Below are 14,922 nucleotides of genomic sequence, written 5' to 3'. Positions count from 1 at the left end.
TGCCACCTCCAAGGCCCTATTTAAGTTCTGAGATTTGGGTAAAGCCAATTCTATTCATTGTCTAGTAAGGTCTCTAAGATCCTTCATTTGTGCTGTACGTTCCTGATCACTATCTCAGTTGGGGTCTACATTGGGGAATTTTTGCTCTGCTGTCATTTACCCCTTGTCTGGGTGGGGGCTGCCTGTCCCATTCTTTCATAGCCACCCTTCTCACCATTCCCCTTTGTTTTCCCATAAAGAGGACGTTCTGGATGGACTTAAGGTCAGGCCAGGTATATAAACTGGGGACTAAGAACTGATCCAGTTGTAAAGCTAGCCCTGCTGGATAGTCCATTAATGATTTCATCTCTTTCTTACAGTTCCTTACTTCTGTACTCATCAATGGGGTGTTCACATAACTGTTTTCCCCTGGTCCAATAGGTACTTCTCTCAGAGGATATAGGAACTCAGCAGATCTATGTTCTTCCACCCTTTTTTCCTCAGGGGCCCCCGAAAATGGAAAATTTTGTGTCTTTCTTACGCTGTTCCAACTCCTTCCTCAATTATTGATGGGTGGTAACAGGTGGAGCAGTTGGCTCCAATTGGCCCTCCGGTTTCCCAGGCCGGGGTGGAGGGGAATGCAGGTTCATTCCATTGGGCTTTCAGGGGTGGGGGGAGCATAGGAAAGAGGAAGGCTCAATAAAGGATCCCAGGCTTCAGTTTCTAAAGATTTAGTCTCTGGTTCTGGGGTTTTAACCTTCACAAGATAAAGAGTGGTCCCCCTTCCTTTAGCATAATCAGACTTCTCTTTGGAGAAGGGATGCTTTTCATTAACATAAAGCATGAGGTCGGCACTGAGCCAATCCTCATCTGCCCTATATTTTGGACAGAATACATCAGGTGGCAAAATGCTCTTTTGTCCACCTGTGACAATATTTAATCATTTTATTTTTGTCCTTTCCCTTGGTCCGATCACTATCAGTCCAATAGCTTAACATTCTCCCTAATGGATTATCCAGGGGAATGTCCTCAGGAGGCTCTTTAGGTACCCCCTTCCCTTTTGCCCTGGCCAGCCGACTGCCTCTACTACCCATTCTGGGTCTTGTCTAGGTTACTTTTTCTCAAACACATTCAACCTCAGACTCATCAGAATTTCCCGATCACTAAGGCAATACTTAATAATCCTTTTTCTTACCTTGGTCCGTGCACAGAGTTGCCTTGCCACCGTGAAGCAGATTCTCCTTCCCCCCGTTCTCATTTCAATCGGCAGATCTAAGCCTCCGGTCGCAGGTCTTTCTGGCTGTCGGAAGTGGGCCCCCAACAGTGGAGTCTGAGACCAATCAGTGGGGCATGCCTTCACTTCATTCTCCCCAGGGTCCTTGGATCCCAGAGGAGCCCCCAAAATTGTTAGAAAGAAAGTCACACCTGAACAAGAATAAATCCTCACCTGATTGTGGAGAATTTATTCACGATCTTGCAAAAATGGTGCACAACCAAAATGTGATGGCTGGCACGCCAGGTGACAGAAAGCAGCAGTATTTATTCCCTAAGCCTAGCACGCGGGTCCTTTCCTTGTTTCTCCACTGATTGTACACTCCAGAGGTTACAGCCTATTCAAGTAACCTACCTAGTTCAAATCTCCCGCCAAAAGTTCCCGCTTCTGATCATGTCTTACATCCCAGTGACCCTGGTTGTTACTTGTTTAAGCTTGTTTTTACCCATATGAGGATTGGCTCCAATTCTAGGCTTACATCAGAGACCCTCTCCTTCCCCTGTTCGCGGGACCAGTTTGAACTGGGTTTGCAGCCTTTAGTTTGGTTTTTCCCATTCCGTGCCATTTTGTGTGAAAGTCAAACTTAATTCTCTTCTTACATGGGGTGTTGCTTTCTGTTCCCAGAACTTCTTCACCCCTGCAATGGCAAATCCTCATAGCAGTTGAATCCAACCTGCAGGTTTTTCAAAACTTGCAGCAGCGGTCTTGGTCTCCTCCCAGACCCAAGCTCCCCCACCCCAAGACACCATCAGCAGCTGGCTAGTATCCTTCCAAGGCCCACAGTGCCCTTCCTCTAGAGACATCAGCACCAGCACTGCAGTGCTCCCCTCCTCAAGGCCTGAGTTTCACTCCACAAAGCCTCTTCCAACTTTCTAAGTTGTAATAACTCTAAACACTTCTGTCCTGCTTTCTGCCTGCCTTTAATAGGGCCTTCTGGAGAGAGCAGGACAGGCATCCAAACCAGTTAGCAAGGCTTGGGCCAAAGGAGGTACAAATGGCTTTAGTTTTATTGTGGTTAGGGAAGGGTTCCATTCCATAGGCAGAGACCAGGGTTTGCATAGTTTGAACCTCCCCTTTGGTGCCAAGAGAGGGATTGCCTGGACTTTATCAGCTTGCCCAGATGTGGAGCAAAAGGGAAAGGAAGAGAGCTACCAGGGATCAAACATCACAAGTAGGGCCATGGGCAGGCCATGGTGACTCAACACGCAGAGTTCTCACCTGCCATGCCACAGACCTGGGTTTGATTCCCGGTGCCTGCCACCACCTTCCATTCCCCCCCAAAAAGTGGGGTCATGCTCTATTACAATACCTCCAAGGTCTCAGGGTGGTAACTGCTTCTCTGCTTCCATACCTTGGCATTTGCTTTTTGCCCTTTTTGGTTTCTTAGATAGACTTAGTTAGCAATTGTCTATATTAAATCCCCTTTGTTAAAATAATTGATGTAGTCTCTTGCTCCTGACTAGAATCCAGATGACACAAAACTTCTTTGCCATCTCAGCACGTTTAGCATTAACCTACAAGGTTTAGTAGTTGGTATATAAATCTTTATTAATCTACTCCTCACCTACCTAGTGAGGTGGAATGGCTAAGCATCTCCCTGCCCACAGAATGCTATTCATTCATTAAACTAATGAGCCTTTAAGCTTATGAGCCTACTTCTGGTTTTACATGTTATTTCAGGCAAGGAATAAATGAAAAAAATGGACCTTATAATTTCCTAAAATTTGCAGGTCTTGGAGCTCTCACATCAGTACATGGAGAACACCTCACTCTTTAATTGTTGCATGGTATTGTGCCAGTGATGTATCAGGCTTGTTTAGCCATTCCTTTATGAACAGTCATTTGTGTAGCTCCCAAATTTTGCAACTGAGAAAACTGAAGCCTCAAGAAATTAAGTGGTTCACTCCAAGAAACATCGCTGGTAAACGGCAGAGCTAGGATTTCTATAAAATCATAGGATGTCACAGTGCACGCTTTAAAAATTTTATTGTAAAATCTTAACATTCTGACACATCTGCATTAAAAAAAAAAGGAGATATAACCCAATTCAAGTTCCCATTTCCCCTCCCACTGTCCTCAGCATCTCCTGCCCTGACAAAGTAGAGCAATGACCTCCGACTTACCATTCCAATGCAAGACTTTACACTCTTATTTCATATAATTGTTACCCACAGAAAGTACATTGTTTATGCAAGACAATAACACTGCCTGCTATATGCCAGTAATACGTGCCAGGCACTATTCTAAGCACTTCACATACATTTTTTCATTAACACCCCCACCCAATCTCCCTGTGAGGTTGTATTACTATCCCATTTTATACATAAGGTGAAACACAAATAAGTTTAACTAATGTGCCCATGGATACACAGTATGCTTAACTTTACATAAATGGTATATTGTAGGTAGCTTCTCCAACTTTCACAGCAGTAAATATTCACATACTCCTTTCCTTCTTCATGCAAAAGGTCCTACATCCAGAAGTGGAACTGCTGAGTAGTAAACACAACTTTACAAGATTCTGCAAATTGCCTGGTACAGTTATTGTCACAATTTCCACTCCAACAGCAGTATGGGTTCCCATTATTCCATGCAGTTATCCACACTTGGGCTTTTAAAAAAAATTGCCAATTTGATGAGTGTGAGAGGGTATGGATTAATTTGCAGCCTTTTGATTCCTTCTCTGCACATGCTTGTCTGACCCAAGTCTGCGGGAAAAGGCTCGCCACCCACATCTTACTGAACGGCTTGCACCTGCTCCTCTCTGGACTGTGAGTGTCCTGAGCCGGCTGACCTCTCCCCACCCCTGCTGCCAACTTCAGTTTCTCTTAAAGAACAGAGGGGAGGGGAGGCAAGGCTGTGTGTTCCTCAAGGTCAAGCTGGAGCTGTGGCCAGGACAGTCAGAAACCGTCAACTAGAGCTATACAGCTCAGAACCATTCACTGCAGGGCTACTGACCAGCTGGAGTGTGCTTACGGGTGGCCTCCAGTCAACACGGTAATCGAGGTCCCCTCCAAACTCTAACCCTAAATTAGCTGAACTAAATTCAATTCTAGATTCCTTAATAGAGAAAATCTTGTGCAAAATCTCCTCTCAAGGCAAAGAGATAAATACCCAACCCTAGCCTCTAGAAAGCTCAGTCTCGCGGCAGTGATGGGCATACTCAGAAACCCACACAACACCCAACAGAGTGAAGTGCAGGCACCAGGAGAGGTGGGGATAGAGGAAAGGACCTAAGGCAGCAAAGACAGAGGTGTGGCACTCCAAGTGCAGGGAGACAGCACAGAGGCGGGACAGTCCAGGGGAATTCAGGGAAGGGTAATGAAGTGAAACCCAACACTGATCACACCTCAAGGTTCAGAAGTCAACTCCAAGTAGTCAGACTTTTTTCTTCTAGCTGATCTGTATTTACTTTCCTAAAATTTCTATAGTAATCACATGTTATATAACTAAGATGAGTTAAAAACTCAAGTTATTGAAGGGACTGAATCAGCACAATCCCAAAATATTAACAGCTTACCTCAGTATAGAGGAATTTGGTTATTTTTACTTTTATTATCTGTACATTTTTAAACTGTGTTTGGATGTTTAAAAATAAGTGTATCTCATTTTATTAAAATGATAGCAAAAGCACCCCTTCTGGGACAGGAATCTATAAGGTACTGGGGAGTGAGGGGGGGAGCTGAAAACATGGACAGAAAAGACAGAAAAGGGGTATTTTCATGGTGGTAACACTACCTGTGCCTCCGTGAGGGCTCTGGTTCTAAAGGGCAATCACCTAGCCCAGAACTTTAGTTAAGCAAGGCCTTTTCACCAACCCCAGGAGTCAGGGAACACAACCAATTACTCTAATTTTATACATGAGGAAATAGGTTCAATGACTTACTCAAGATCACTGTGCCAATAAACAGCTACACTGAGCTTGGAACCAGATCTGATGACCCAGAGCTGGCCCTTCTTGTGACCCTGTCCAGCCACCTCTAACGCCAGTTCTGACACTGTGCCACTGATGGGACACCGGATTCCAGGCCATGGGCAACTTAGGGTTTGACCTGATGCCAGCACCAGATCCCAAAGCAGAGAAGGCAAGCGAGAGAGGTTCTGTGGTGTGTGTGGGCTAGATATGTATGAGCAGCAACGATGAGTTTACATCTGCTGAGGGTTGGAAACCCAGGCACAGTCCCATTCTTGTGCACTGGCAGTAGGAATTACTTCACAAAAATCTTTCGGCCACACCATTTTATTGAGTCCTTGCAAGACATAATTCAGATTCTAACCACATCACTCTTCAACTCACAACTGTCCAAAGGCTCTCCACCTCCCTCCAAGGCAGCCCCAGACCAGCGAAGATCAGTGATGCTCACACAGCCTGGCCCATTACCTCCCTGGGCCCTTCTGCTCTTCCAGTCAGCTCATTCCTCCCCAGCCACAAGGGCCTCCTTGCCATGCCCTGAGGACACTAGACAAAATCTCACCTGGAACTCTCTCCCTAACTATCTCCATGGCTCACTCCCTGACCTCTTTCAGACCTTTGCTCAAACTTCACCTTCTCAGATAAGGCCTTTCCTGATCCAAATTTTAAAACCATAACCTACAGATCCAACCAGCACTGCCTCTTGCCTTTCTCATGTTTATGTTGCCCACAGCACATATCACCATCCAAAATACTATGTATCTCATTTGTTCGTCTTCTATAAGAACTGCAGAATTTTCATCTATTCTGTTCACTGTGCTGGCACACACAACGGTGCCTGGCATATGGGAGGTGCTCAGCACATCGTTACTGAAAAGACACTCCTGGGGAAACATCTGTGGAGACTAGGAGTTCTTGATGCTGAAGTTACTGCTTATAAGGTTGAAAGAATAAGCATCACACAGCCAAACTCAAAGAGAAACTCAGGCTCTAAATGGCCCCTTCCCAGCAGCCACAGCAGGCCACAGACATTTAGTATCATCAGAAAGGACAATAGTCTCTCCCTTTAAAGTTGTGGGAGGTGATCTGGCTGGGAGAGCCCTGGGCCATCATGCAGATGCCAGTCCTGGAGACCTGAACCTCCAGAAGGACCCAAAGTACATGCTGCTGCTCTTCCCCAGCATCTTGCTTCAATGCGTAGGATGGGGGCTAAGTTTTTAAATCCTCAGGATTCTCTGCTACTACCTTCCAAAGTAGGAAGAGCTGGGCCTTTTGTGAAGGGTCTTCCCATACTGCCTACAATTAAAGGTTTTTTAGAACAACAGCTAGAGATACCACCACGACCACAATACACATGGTCTGGCCCCAGCCTAGTCTCTAATATGGTTTTTCATATGCCGAGCCAAATTAGAAGACCACCTGAAGGTCTTTCCACATTCTCTGCATTTGAAGGGTCTCTCTCGGGTATGAAATCTCTTATGGCTAATGAGCTGCGAACTCTTCGGAAAAATTTTCCCACATATGTTACATTTGTGGCACTTTTTCCTAATGGGTATGTTCTGGAGTCCAGTGAACCTGGAGCTCTGATTAAAAGCTTCTTCACAATTGTCAAGGGGCTTTTCTCCACTTGGCTTGGATTCCTGTAAACTCAACCCTGTGTCCTGGCAAGAAGACAATCCAGGTGGGCTGCATTCAGACTCTGCTGTGTGAGTGTGTTTCCTCTGATGAACACAGAGGGTGTGTTTTCCAATGAAGTCTTTCCCACACCACTGACATTTAAAGGGCTTCTCCTTACTGTGGATTCTCTGATGGTTGACAAGGCGATAATTTCTGTCATAAGATTTTCCACACAGATTACACTTATAGCGCTTCTCTCCACTGTGTATCCCCTTATGATCTAAAAGAGTTCTTTTACGGGTAAAAGTTTTCCCACATTCTTGACAACAGAAAGGTTTATCACCAGTGAGAATTTTTGGTTGCAGATCTGGTGTTTTATCATATTCATGGTACTCATAACGTTTTCCCATGGAGTGACTCCTCTGATGCCGGGAGAGATTAGAACTCCATCTGAAGGCTTTTCCACACTCACTGCACTGATAAGGCTTCTCTCTGGTATGAACTCTCAGATGGATGAGGAGGAATGAGCGATTACGGAAGTCTTTGCCACAATGGCTACATTTGTAGGGTTCCTCAATGGTGTCACTGCTCTGAGGAGTTTGGAACACACTGTCCTGACTAAATGACAGCCCAACCTCAGGTTTTCTGGTTATGGCATGCTGCTTCTTATGAACAATAAAGCCTGACCTATAGGCAAACTGCTTCCCACATTCACTGCACTGGTATGGTTTCTCACCTGTGTGAATTCTCTGATGATCAATGACAGTCTTCTTTCGAGTAAACGTTTTCCCACACTGCTGACAAGAAAAAGTTTTCTCCACAACGGGGGCCCCCTTCTGGGGCTGACTGCCACTGGAGGTCTGTCTGAAGTCTTCTCTACATTTGTCTTGTTCATAGAACTGGTGCAGTCGCTTATGGCGAGTAAAGTTTGACCTCCACCTAAAGGTTTTCCTACATTTGGTACATTTAAAGGGTTTCTCCTGGGTATGAATCCTTTGATGTTCAAGAATATATGATTTACAGTGGAACGATTTCCCACACTGGCTGCAGTGAAAAGGTTTCTCCCCACTATGGTCTCTCAAATGATGATCCAACCCTGAGCCATGGGTAAAAGCTTCCCCATACTGATTAGATTCAACACATGTCTGCTTAGCATGGGTTTCCTGGTGCAAGCAGCAGGCTGATAGGCCTCTGAAAGCTTTCTCACATAAGCTGCATTTATAAGGTTTTACTCCACTGTGAATTTTCTCATGTCTCACACAGTTTGATTTCCACCTGAAGGCTTTCCCACATATTCTGCATTTATACGGTTTCTCTTGACTGTGAAGTCTCTTATGACAGGCAAGACGGGAGCTATGACTAAAGGTTCTCCCACAGTCACTGCACTTATATGGGGTCTCGGCTGCATGAAGACTTTGCCCATGTTGATGATGGGAGCTAAGGTTGAAGTCTTTTCCACAAGCATCCTTTTCATTTCCTTTTAGTCCAGCATGAATTCTCTGATATAGGCTAATGCCCCCAGTCATATGTCTGAGTCCTTTCCCATATTCTTTGTAGCTGTAGTGGTGTGAACTCAGTCTGAAGTGTCTTCCATAGGCATGCTTAAGGGATTGCTTTCTGCCAGGAACTCTCAAAAATGTAACATATTTTAGGTTACGACTATTGCTTCCTCCCAGTTCCTCAGATTCTTTTCCTATCATGTGACTGAAATTTGTCTCTTCTTGTTTAATGCTCACTTCTTTGGGGCTGCTCCACTGTCCCTTTGAACTGCTCTTCTGTGCGAAAGATTCTCTGATTCCTGTTCCCTCAGAAACACTCAGTGCAGAGCAGCCTGACAGCACAGCCGAGGTTTCTGCTTCTTTCGAAGGTTCACGTTTTAAGATGCTCTTCTCTGTGTTCATCTGGAGCTGACCTCCTGCCACAAGATAAAACACAAGAGAATTTACTCTTTCCCCATACATGGACTCAGAGGAAGCACTAAGAGGCCATATAATGCCACGATCCTGGGCAGTGAGGCTTTTGCTTGACTGCTAATACCTTTACAAATAGTAAAGGGATAGTAAAAACATGGAGAAATACCCCAGATGACAGAGAAGGGAAAAGGAAAAGCAAGATGGGCACTGCAGCTAGAGATATGTAGAATTCAAATCCAGTTGGAGAATAATAAGGATTGAGAGGGGAACATGACTAGCAGGAGAAGGGAGAGGAATCACTGCACAGGAACATGCTAGGAAGGTATCCAAAAGCCAAGAGGTAGGGCTCTGTGTAGGGCCTACCTGAAAGAACTGGATATCAGGCCTATCAAAGAGGGAAGGACCAGGCAAAGAAGAGCACCAGGAGTGGGACAAGGGCTCCCAAGACAGGATGCGGTGAGGAAACTCAGCAGGAGTGCAGGTACAGGACTAAGGAATAGCATCAATGAATGGAAAAGTGAGGAACAGTGAAACAGTCTGGTGGGCAAGAGCTGTTACTGAGAGGGTGGCTTAGGAAGGGCAGGGCAGGAAGTGAACAAACTCTACTAGGCCAGTGTGGAAAGGAGAGGCCCAGAACCCCAGCACCCCTTAGGGCCACTGTTAAGACCTTCCTATTAGCAAACAACGGAGTAAATCTCTAGTGATTTACTTGGTGTAGAAGACTCTAAAAAACAGAAGAGACAGGGAAGGGGCAGGACCTTGTAGGTTCTCTGGAACTCACCTGCAGGGGGAGCACCTAGATTCTCACCAGGCTCAGTTCTTCGGACATTCAAGCCCCAGGGCTCCCTTCCCTCGAGCCAGGAAATCAAAGCAGGTTTGGGGAATGGCCTCACTGCAGAAGAGAAGGGAATGGGATAAGACGGTAGGTGAATCACCCAGAACTACTCAGGATCCTCTCAGGCCTGAAGCCCTGGTTCGGAGGGGAAGGAAAAGATAGGGCAGAAGGTAGAGGAAGCAAGGACAGAGGCCCAGGCAGCCATTTCTGATAGTCCTGAGCAGAGTTAAGAGACTGAGAGAAGTCACAGCCCCCAAAATCCCTAGGATTCTCCAGAAACAGGAACTGTGACAATCCAATCAGTTAAATTAGCCAACACTTTTTGAATGCCTAAATACACTGGGAACTTGACATATATTACCTTTAATCTTTACAAGAGCCCATCACAATAGACAATATTATCCCCATTTTTCAAAAGAGGAGACTGAGACTGATAAGATTAAATGATCTGGTTAGTAGCTACGCTCCTTTCAATGCATCTTAATGAAAACCAAGAAGGCAGAAGTAAAGGTGTGCTGAGGCAGAGGGACTTCAATGCCTTACCCAGAGAAGCCATGTTTCTATAATTCTCCAGCATCACATCCCTGTAGAGGTTCCTCTGGTCGCGGTCCAGCCACCCCCACTCTTCTTGAGTGAAAGTCACCTCTACATCCTTGAAAGTCATGGCTTCCTGAAAAAAAAAAAAAACAGTCCTAATGCTAATTTTAGGAGGGGTCTTTCGGGAAAATGGCTGGTTCTGAGTGAATGGATCTGGCAAGGATGAAAGAGAAGACCACCATCCAGCAAAAGAGCTCTGGACTTCAGGTGGATAATCTGGTATGTGGGTCTCTGGATATAATATCAACAAACAGAAATCCAGGACAAGGGGGAGTTGCAGCTACACCCATTAAGCAGCATCCCTGGGACATAAGGAAGGACTAAAGGCCCTGAGGCTCACCTGGGGCTGGACTGTCAGGGGCCTGGTTGCTACCACCTGGTCTCCTGGGCATCCCTCTCTTGGGGAAAAGTCGGGCACCTGGGCAGCAGGGAAATCTGAGGAAGAAGAAAGAGCCATGAGAGAAAGCAGCACAACTCTGGGAACTCCACATAGTGAACTCCCAGGCCAATGACCAGGTGCGGGCTGTGGTTAAACAGGCATTTTACATGTCCTCAGTGTCTGCTGGGGGTCAAAGGGTGGGAAGGAGTGGGCATGCACTGGGAGGAAGAGCTAGCCAGACATGGGACACAGAAGGGGTGAAGAGGACACAGAACTAAGGACGAGGATAGAAAGGGATTCTCACGAGAAGACAGATGGTGAAACGATAACACTATAGGAAATTCAGGAGTGTGGTATAAGGCTGGGGTCTTAGATCCAGGTGCCAAGTACCAGATTGCCTAGCCAGGATGTCACACACTCCTGTTCCACAGGGAGGCTCCAGGTGGTTCTCCAGGTCAGAGCTGCTCCTGAGAGGTGAAGAAGGAGGCCATATCTGTGTGGCTCGCAGGGTTCCTGTACCCATCCAATTCGGGCTCTGGGCAGGGACTGGGTCCTGGCAAGAAGAAAATGTTGTGGGAAGATCCCCCTTGGGAATCCAAGACCAAAAAAGGTTACATGGCCCATCTCCATGGGGTAGAGGCCCAGGGAAGGCCCTTTAGGTTCCAGCAGACGAAGAGAAAGCTCAGGGAAGACTCTCCCAAGCCCGTAGCTCCACATTGGCTGCTTCCCTGAATTCTAAAAGGCTGGGTAGGGAAGGCCATGGGAGAATCAAGGAGACAGATTCCAGCTCAACATAAGGCAACACTTAGAAAGTCAGTAACAACGCTGTTGTCAGTTCTCAGGATCCACAGCGACACCTCCCTGCCCCTCATACCCACCCGAAGCCAAGAACTCAGATATGCGGGAGAAGACTTTTGTCCCTGAGAGTTAAACTGATAATGGTTCTCAGCAGACTCAGTCAAGTAATGTCTATTTAGTGTGGGGCTCTGCTCCAGGCAGTGATCTATAAACTGGCCTGGGAGGGGCAGGATGATTCCTATTATAACTCTTATAGCTAAGAGAAACACTGTCAATTATGAGGTTCAGCCACAGAACTATAAAAGAAAAGGCCTCAGGTCACAAGCAAGTAGCCAGGAAAGAGAAGGTCTTTGCTCTGAGGCTTCAAATATTTCTGGTCTCAGGGGTAAAACTGTCCCAGATATTCGGATAAATATAAGAAACTACAGCCATGAAATTTTCAAGTTTTTCTGGTCCTGACATTCTCTGCACTGAGATGGATGAATCATAGCCTGAGGACTTGAACCATCTGACATTACGCTACAGATCCAAAATGATGAACTGCTCATTTATCTCCAATTTCTCCCAAAACCTACTAAAGGGAAAATAAAGAAACAATAAGTATATAGAAGCACAGCTAAACAAATTTAGGGATAAATCTTCTCAGGCTCTGGCTTTATAAATATTGGTAATTTGGTGATTCTGTAACCCTATTTGCATCTTGAGTATTTCTGTTCATTTTTCAAAATTTGGGGGACTTTCTCTCTGCCCCAGTTTTTCATTTTTTAATTTCTAACTAGCTTTCAGCGAGTGAGAACCTCTGCCATTTGGCACAGTTTTCAATTATATATAGCTCTAAATAAGTTACAAATACCCAAGCCCTGATTTCATAACTACTATATATCTTACTTACTTTTACAAACTATTTTTAAGTCATTTTGAATATCTTGTTTTTTTTGGCAAAAACAGAAAATGTTATTTTAAAAGCAACACTTCCAAAGACAGAAAGCTCCCTGTGTACAGAAGAAGGGGCAGGTATAGTTCAAGATAACTGACCTGCCAGTGTACGACTAGGACTGGGACTGTTATCTCTGCTTCCCAGTGCCAAGACCAAGGCCTGGCACAAGGTAACCTCTGATATTTATTGAATACATTCTCATTTTTAGATCACTTCTGCATTTTCTTTTTAATGAACCAAGGCTCTGAAAGGTACCACTATGCGGTCAAGGACACTGAGGGTACAAATGTAATCTAAAATCAAGGTCTTCCATCTTCCTAGCCCAGGACTGTCTCCCCTCCCCCAAATATATACAGAACAAATTCTCAAAAGCTTACAACATGGTGCATATAGTCCACTCTGCTAGGTATTAACCTGCATTCCCTGACTTATAAGACATGAGCCTTGAACTTAAGCGCCACCCCTTTATAAAGAAGAGACACCACCTTCTACCTTAAAGGGCTATGATCAGTACCAAGTCAAATTAGATAATATGTGGAAATGGACTATAACCCTAGAAGTTACTCTGTCCAAAAGCATGTTACCATTATTCATGGGTATCTGCTGACCCTATTCCTGGAGGTGATGTTCCTCAGGGAAGGCATCAAGGACTACCTGCTGGAAGGTGCACAGCTGAGGTTCTAGCTCTCAGCTGCTCAGGTGCCACGTGAATAGGAAGGGAAAGCTTCTCTGCACCCGACTGCCCCCACCCCCAGACAAGCTGGCTCACTGGCAGGCATTTCACAGATCTCACACACTTGCCCATGCTCACCCTCTGTGGTGTCCCATCAAGGTCCTTCTGCAACTCTTCCAGCAGGGCCACAGCCTCATCGCCACTCTCAGGGTGATGCAGCTGTACCCAGGTCCAAAGTTCCCCAGGCAGAATGCTCAGGAACTGCTCCAGCACCAGCAATTCCAGGATCTGCTTCTTGGAGAGAACATCAGGCCTTAGCCACCACCGGCAGAGCTCCCGGAGCCGACTCAGAGTTTCTAGGGGCCCAGAAGACTCATGGTAGCGAAGTTGCCTAAAGAGCTGGCGGAAGAGTTCCTGGCCAGGACGGTTGAGCCTCTGTGGCCTGGTAGCCTGCACTGATGTATAGCCTTCATCCTCTTCTTCTTCCTTTACTATCTTGAGGCGCCCTCTCTCCTTTGAAGCCTGGGCCCGAGGTCTTGGATGGACAGCATACCACCTGCCTGGAGGCATCACTTCCATGCAGGGTTCACCCAGCAAGGGGCAAACCAAGGCTGCCTTAGCTGGCACCACTGTGTCCTTAGAGGTTATCTTCTCAGCACTAGACTGGACAATGCCATTTGTTGGGATATCAGAAGTCACTGACAAAAAAGGAAATAATATTTCTGTTCAGGAGGGAGTGGGGAATCGTGTCCACCATACATGGTGCAGTCAGATCCTATTAGTTAGGATCATCTTCAGAGGGATCATTCAGAAGGAATGTGTGTGCATGAGTGTCAGCAGACCAAGATTAGACTATAGCAGTCACATTCTGGGGTAAGTTAACAAACTACCCCAGAATACAGCACAAAGAGACACAGAAATGGAAAATATAAAAGTTAAAAGACATGTAAGACAGATCCAGAAGTTTTAACATTTGTCTAATTGTAATTCCAGAAAGGGAGAATGGAAAAGAGGGAATATATGAAGAAACCATGGCCAGAACATTAGAATTACAGTGAGTATGAGTCAAAAACACACAGGCAACTCTTCAGACCACCTACAATAAAGAGAAAAATCCCAGTACCTAGTAGAAGAAGAAAAGCTATTATCGACAAATGACAGGAATCAATTTGGTATCAAGCTTATCATCAATACTAGATTCTAAATAAAACAGTGGCACAATATCTTAAAAATGCCAAAGGAAAATAACTTTTAACATAAAACTGTATACTTACCCAGAAATGAGGAGGAAATAAAAACACATCTAGACACACAAAGACTCAGAAAATTTATCAACCCAGACTCTCACTGAAAGAATTAAAAGATATTCTCCAGCAAGAAGAAAATTGAACACCAAGGAGATAATGAGATGCAACAAAATGTGAGATGCGGGAGGCAATAAATATCAGTAGACCAGTATGAATAAAATAATAAAATATACGGATTGTTAAAAATATAATAAAAATTTCAAACAATAAGTAAATTGTACACACTATTGTTCTTCTGTCCTAGAAGAGGAGAAGGCTGATTAACTTTAGATTTTGTTGGGAAATTATGGAATTAACTACATGTGTAAAAATTTATGACTAGTACTAAGAGAGCAGAAATAGAAAGCATGAGCTTCCAAACCAGTGGAGCAGGAGCATGGTGGAGACAGAAGAACAGAATCAAGCAAAACTGATCAATCCAGGAAAAGAAAGAAAAATAAAAAGGGGACACAGACACAAATAATGGCAGAAATAAGATCAAACATATCCTAATAAATATGAATTGATCAAACTTACTTATTAAAAAAAAGTGGAAATGCAAATTCCACTTCTGGGAAGATGGAGTAGACATACTTTTCCTTATTCCTCTACTAAGTAGTATAAAAAATTAAAATATTAATAACTAAAAAAAATCTAGACATTATATATATCAGACAAACATCCGAAAACTCTAAAAGGTGGAAAGAAAAAGGCAGACCAGT

General features: G+C 44.8%; 1 protein-coding gene across 3 annotated transcripts in view; it reads right to left on the bottom strand.

Annotated features, from left to right (window-relative positions):
• Window positions 1-3,221: 3,221 nt before the first annotated feature.
• The window catches only part of ZNF445 (zinc finger protein 445), a 28,266-nt gene continuing 16,565 nt past the window's right edge, over window positions 3,222-14,922 (bottom strand). For 2 of the 3 annotated variants that reach the window (XM_077129616.1, XM_077129615.1), the window contains exons 2-7: window positions 13,053-13,612; window positions 10,897-11,059; window positions 10,468-10,562; window positions 10,074-10,200; window positions 9,477-9,587; window positions 3,222-8,697 (exon numbers count right to left, since the gene is read on the bottom strand). In XM_077129616.1, coding sequence (XP_076985731.1) covers window positions 6,536-8,697; window positions 9,477-9,587; window positions 10,074-10,200; window positions 10,468-10,562; window positions 10,897-11,059; window positions 13,053-13,493 — 3,099 coding nt within the window. In that variant the 5' untranslated portion in view covers window positions 13,494-13,612 and the 3' untranslated portion in view covers window positions 3,222-6,535. The remainder of the gene's footprint in view (window positions 8,698-9,476; window positions 9,588-10,073; window positions 10,201-10,467; window positions 10,563-10,896; window positions 11,060-13,052; window positions 13,613-14,922) is intronic. The other variant, XM_077129617.1, reaches the window with a different exon arrangement.

Source organism: Tamandua tetradactyla, chromosome 15 (genome assembly GCF_023851605.1).
Source record: "Tamandua tetradactyla isolate mTamTet1 chromosome 15, mTamTet1.pri, whole genome shotgun sequence".
Taxonomy (NCBI): domain Eukaryota; kingdom Metazoa; phylum Chordata; class Mammalia; order Pilosa; family Myrmecophagidae; genus Tamandua; species Tamandua tetradactyla.
The sequence above is the reverse complement of the archived record's forward strand: the minus strand, read 5'-3'. Positions and strand labels throughout refer to the sequence as shown.